Below are 6,000 nucleotides of genomic sequence, written 5' to 3' on the forward strand. Positions count from 1 at the left end.
AGCTGCCGCTGAGCTCCCGGATGGCTCAGTTGGTTGGAGCGTGTCCTCTCAACCACAAGGTTGCCGGTTCAACTCCTGCAAGGGATGGTGGGCTGCGCCCCCTGCAACTAGAAATGGCAACTGGACCTGGAGCTGAGCTGCGCCCTCCACAACTAAGACTGAAAGGACAACAACTTGAAGCTGAACAGCACCCTCCACAACTAAGATTGAAAGGACAACAACTTGACTTGGAGAAAAGTCCTGGAAGTACACACTGTTCCCCAATAAAGTCCTGTTCCCCTTCCCCAATAAAATCTTTATAAAAAAAAAAAAAGAAATGAAAACATATCCACACAAAAACCTACACACAAATGTTCACAGGACCATGATTAATAAACAAAAAGTGCAAACAACCGAAATATCCATCAACTAATTAACATATAAAATATAGCATATCCATACAATGGAATATTATCTGGCAATAAAAAGGAGGGAAAAATTTATTTATCGATAACATGGATCAATCTTGAAAATATTATGCTAATTAAAAGAAACCAGATACAAAAGGCCACATATTGTACGACTCCACTCATATGAAATGTCCAGAATAGGCAAATCCATAAAGACAGAAAGGTTAGTGATTCCCAGGGAATGGGGAGATAATGGGCACCGGGTTTTTCTAGAGTAATGAAAATGTTCCGGAATTAGACAGTGGTGATGGCTGTACAAATTTGTGAATATACTAAAATATTCACTAATTTTGAATTTTATGATGTGAATTACCTCTCAACTTTAAGAAAGTCCTTAAAAATTAAATGTATTTAATTCACATGAAGGTTTAGCATGGTGCTTGGCATACTGAATGCTCAAAAAAATTAAGCTACTTCTATGAATGATCCTATGTGAAGGCACCTATGACTTCCATTCAGTGTCAGAAAACAGAAAACCCTGGCAATCAGCTCTTTTAATAACAAAAAAACAAAGGTTTTACACAGATATAAAACAAGATGAAGATCTACAGGCTTTAAAAAAAAAAGCAACTACATGAATTTGTCTTTTAATATGGAAAAATACAAAACAGAAAAAACATGACTTATAATTTCACTTCCAGTTCATACCACTGACATTCCTTTTTAAGTTGCATGTATAATTTAAATTTAGACAGGTTCAAATTGAAAAGTAAAAGTTCCCCTCCCTAAAGTTTTCTGCTGCAAAATTTATTTCCTTCACATGCACAAAATCTGTCATGCACATTATCATATATATTTAGGCATATACCAGGAAATATTTATGTATCTATATACCATCCTCTTTAAACAAAGAATATTGAACACTGCTTCAAACCTTATTTTCTTTACTAATATATACAATTCTTTCCAAATCAGCACATATAACTTTATCTCATTTTTCATTTCTTTTATAGTTCCTTCATACTTCAACTTATGGCTATACTATTAATTCAATTTAATTAGACCTTACTGATTAACACTTTTGCTTCCAGTTTCTTATCATTATAAACAATGCTGCAATAAGCAGCCTTATATACCCCGTAAATCTTTTGAGTCTACTATTAGGGTTAATTTCTAGCAATGGGATGGCTCTGTTAAATGGTGGAATTACAATTTTTACCCTTCATCTATTTATCTAATTATCAAGCAACTATCAAAAATGGGCAATTATCAAATCTAAGCAATTATCAAAACTTGGCAGGAATTCTTACATTTCTCATAAATTCCCCCCCGATACTCAGTCTTAACAACTGAGTTACATTTTAAAACTTGTACTTTCATTAACATTATAAAAACACTTTATATTTTGAGTTCTGTTTATATAAAAGGAACAATGCATGACTTTGGTTAGAACCCAGATAATTCATGTTTAATTACATTTTTAGATTCATCCAGAGTGAATTTTCCTTTTAGCCTTAATGCTTGGTTGGATGCATTTTTGCATCTAAGTGGTTTTTCATCTTTTTTTTTCTAATCAGCTCCCTTTAAAATTGTATTTTACCATCTTCTAAATCTAATCAGCAGTCTTGTAAATTCTTTCATTCTCTTGCTCTCAAAAACAAAAAAAATCACATTTCTATCTCCAATTACCTGACTTTGTGGGGCAGATGCAGAATTTCCAGTTGAAGGTCTCACTTTTGAAGTTTTACTTAGGGCTTTCTTCTGCTGTAAAGCCATGGTATACTTACTCACAGCATTCCGATATTCCTTATCATGAAAGAGAGAATCTGCGTGATACACCAAAAGCTGGTACTTCTGAGATGGAGAGAATAACTCACTAGAAAACAAAGAAAGTATATACTCCCTACGTGGCTTGTTTTGAAATGTTGGAAACAACACCCTGCTTAGTGTCCAAGCCTAGAACAAGGCCTCATGTAATGCCAGTTTACAGAAAAGTCAATGTGCTAGTCCCAAAAATTAGAGGCATGAGTCGTACTCTATGCTAATATGGTCAACATCTAGGAAATTGTCTTAAACTGTTGTTTTAATACGCTTTTTCTTTACTTACTATAAACGCAATGGTACCTCTAAATCTTTGTATACCTCTACAGAAAAATGTAATACATCTTTTCTTCCCCTTGTTTAACCTAAGCCTCCTTAATTTAAGTTTGATATATATCCATACTACCTTATTAACATCAATTTTTAGGATAAGACAAAGAAGAGCAATCACAGTGACTTAACTAATATTACCAAAGAAGGGTTGAAGAACCTGCAAAAGAGAATCTTCACCACTTGAATCTTTAAGAAAGGACTGAGCAAAAAGAGGTTTGCAGGGAACTGAATACACTTCAAATACTGAAGAAAACTGGATACTGAAATACTGAATTATGGGAATAGAACAGGATAAGCCAGTAGAATAGAGTGAGATAAAATGATTAGCCTTATTTGACAAAAGTTTTTACAATTTTATATACAAAAGTAAACTTTACCAGCGCTAGGAGAATTTTTATCTTTGAGTCTCAGGGGCTTCAGGATAGTACAATGGAACCAGTGTTTCAAAAGTTTTTCTTTAACCTTAAATGTTGCTCACAAGTGTTATAACTGCCTAGAAGCTGGCTATCATTTTTAATAGGAAACTCACATTTCTAATCTCCAATCCCAACTCTCCACCTACTTCTTCCCAAGTTGAGTTTACGTTTTTCTTTGATAGGTAAAAGATACAGCTGCTTAATATGAAGGAACAGACAGTTAATTTCTCAACAAATGAAGGATACTCTCAACAAATGAAGCGTAGATTAGAGGTTGCCAGAGACAGGGGAAGTGGGATCAGGAAGTGACTACTGATATATAAGGTGTTTCTTTTTTGGAGTAATGAAAACGTTTTGGAATAGACAATGGTGACAGGTGCACAACTCTTGTGAATGTATTTAAAACCACAGAAATGTATTCTTTAAAAGGGTGAATTCCACAGTATGTGAATTTTATCTTAATAAAAAAAAATCTTAAAAAAAGATAGGAACTCTAAAAACTGCATAAAGTTACAAAGGAAATTCAAGGACTGAAAAGTTGAAAGGTATAGTCCAGATAGTTAAGATCTCTTCCAATTCTGAGATTCTTTGTATTTAATGAAAAATAAGATTTGATAGAAAAAGTTACTATACTCAGAGAAAGCACTCAGATATTTATATTGTAACAAACATGTCTACTTGTGCACAGAAAAATTATCTCTGGAATGATGTATGAGCAACTGTTAACAGCTGTTTGCTGGAGAAGGGAATTTCTGGAGAAGGGAAATGTCAGTGAGGTTCAAGATTCAGGGACAGGTACTTATCTGCGTACCCCTTCTGCTCTGTTTGAATTTTTTTTCTGTGTTGTATTGCCAATTCAGTAAGAAAACTTTAAATATAAACAATAAAGGTCAGAATTTAAATGCCTCCTGAAGCTAGGAAACTGCCAGTTAACCTAATATGAACAAGTCAGAAGATCAAACTATCCTGTAACATCTAACTATCCTGTAACATCTTCAGGAACCAAGAATAATAACTGGTGCATAAATTCCCAATGGTGGAAACTGTGTACCTTGACAAATCACTCAGAACCAAGTGAAAAGCTCCAGAATAAACACAGAAGGCTGACAGAGACCAGGGCTCCTCCCTGTCAACACTAAGTGGATGGTGGCAAAATGATGGGTCGCACGTACTGAGGTCCAAAAGCACACTAATGGAAATGAAATAGGGAGCAGCAGCGTCATCGCAGGCACTTAAGGGGCCTTTCTTTTCTGACCTAGACAGCTTCAAGAGGATGCCAAATGCAAATGGGTAGAAGATTCGATTATAATGCCATTTAGAGGCAGGAAACTGTGGTAGGTCAGAATGGAGACCTTCGAGTCAAAAGGACCAACATCCAGACATCGTGGCTCCTCCAATTACTAAACGTGTGGACTTGGACAGGGTACTCCACCTCCCTGAGGTTGTATGCACTTCCTTAGTACATTCAACAAACGTGTGAGGGCTTAGTGCACACAGCCAGCGTGCTGACTTCATTCGGTGTTAAGAGTGGTGCAGAACATAGATCTTAAACGCTCTCATCACAAGACAAAAAACTCTAACTATGTGTAGTGAGGGATGTTAACTAGACTTACTGTGGTGATCATTTGGCAATATATACAAATACGGAACCGTTCTGTTGTACACCTGAAACGAATGTAATGTTACACGTCAATGATATTTCAATTAAAAAAAAAAAAAGTGATGCAGCATATAAAACAAGGCAAAGGGATAGACCAGGGAGGGCGAGGAGCAATTCTTACGGGCTGTCTGAGCTGGAACCTGTATGAGGAGGCAGGTCTGTGGTAAGGACTCTAAGCAGAACAGCAAATGCAAAAGCCCTGAGTTGAGAACGAGCTCGGCAGGTGTTCAAGTATCCGCAAGAAGAGCCAGGGAGGCTGGACAACAGTGAGCAGAGGACATGAGGTTAAGTGGGGGAGAAAGATGTGTGGCTCCCTCGGCCCTGGGGAAGAACTTGAAGCACAACGGAGAAACCGGAGCCGGGAGCGACAGCACTCAAGGCTGGCAAGGGCCCCGCATGTCCTCCGTCATAAGCCTCAATACGCGGCCGCTCGTAAGACAAGAAAGGAGCACCGCCAGTCCTTCAAAAGGCGCCACTCCCACCCAACCAAGGGAATCTCTCGTGTTCAGGGCTTTGCTGAGGCGAGAAAATGAACTACACTCAAGGCGGAAAAAAATCAGTCTCGGGTGAAGGACGAAGGTATAAACCCAGGGGACTGGCCTCTGAGCTTCGTCGAGGGAGAAAACGTTCCTCAGGAAGGAAAACGTTCCTCACCGACGCCACGCCGGTGGCAGGTACCTCGGGAAACCCTCGCCAGGGAGGTGCTCAGGGCCTCCGCCTTCCCTCTCTCCGGGCCGTCGCCGCACGACACATCTCCCGCCGCGAGTTCACCCCGGCGCCTGGCACAAGGCGGCGACCCCACGAACTCAACTTGCGTTCCTAACTCGGCTCGGCCCCACGACGCCTCGATGACCCTCGGCTCGGGCCCGCGGCCGCGCCTTCCCGCCAGTCCCCAGGCCCCCTCAGCCCTCGCTCCCGAACAGGCGCTGCTTTCTCCTCAGCCCCAGGCCGCTCCCCGCCTCAACTCACGGGTTGTTATTACTCATGGTAAGTAACAAGCTGCTGAGGAGCCGCACGTTGGAGTGCAGCCCCGCGGCCGCCATGTCTCGTACGTGGTCAATCACATTCATCCTGCCGGGCGAAGCCGCAGGCAGCGGCAGTAGCGGCACGAAAAGCCGGTAAAAGATCTTTAAGGAAGACTTCAAAATGGCGGCCTCGCCGGGGTCCATCGGATCCATATGAGGCATCGCCCCCAGAAAAATAGGCAACTACTGAAGTGCCTGAATAAATAAATAAAACTCAGTTCCCCAAGCCGCCGTGAAGTGAAATAATTTTTGTGGCTTTTTTTTTGTTTTCTAGCAAATCTATGTCGTTCTGAGTTGCAAATTTTATTGAGGACTTAAAATACGAAGGAGACAAGACACCTCAGTATGCTCAAGGG

General features: G+C 40.1%; 1 protein-coding gene across 9 annotated transcripts in view; it reads right to left on the minus strand.

Moving 5' to 3' along the window:
• Nucleotides 1-5,780, minus strand: part of ANAPC7 (anaphase promoting complex subunit 7) — a 37,319-nt gene extending 31,539 nt beyond the window's left edge. For 4 of the 9 annotated variants that reach the window (XR_013992465.1, XR_013992466.1, XR_013992467.1 and 1 more), the window contains exons 1-2: nt 5,589-5,766; nt 2,079-2,265 (exon numbers count right to left, since the gene is read on the minus strand). Coding sequence is in view for 4 of the 9 variants with exons in the window: in XM_081036747.1 (XP_080892873.1) it covers nt 2,079-2,195; nt 4,573-4,624; nt 4,741-4,875; nt 5,589-5,689 (405 nt within the window). In the remaining 5 variants the exon portion in view is untranslated. Of the gene's footprint in view, nt 1-2,078; nt 2,293-4,572; nt 4,625-4,740; nt 4,876-5,588 lie in introns of all 9 variants that reach the window. The other 5 variants (XM_081036747.1, XR_013992464.1, XM_081036751.1 and 2 more) reach the window with 5 other exon arrangements.
• Nucleotides 5,781-6,000: the final 220 nt, after the last annotated feature.

This window comes from Rhinolophus hipposideros (genome assembly GCF_964194185.1).
Source record: "Rhinolophus hipposideros genome assembly, chromosome: 24".
Lineage (NCBI taxonomy): Eukaryota > Metazoa > Chordata > Mammalia > Chiroptera > Rhinolophidae > Rhinolophus > Rhinolophus hipposideros.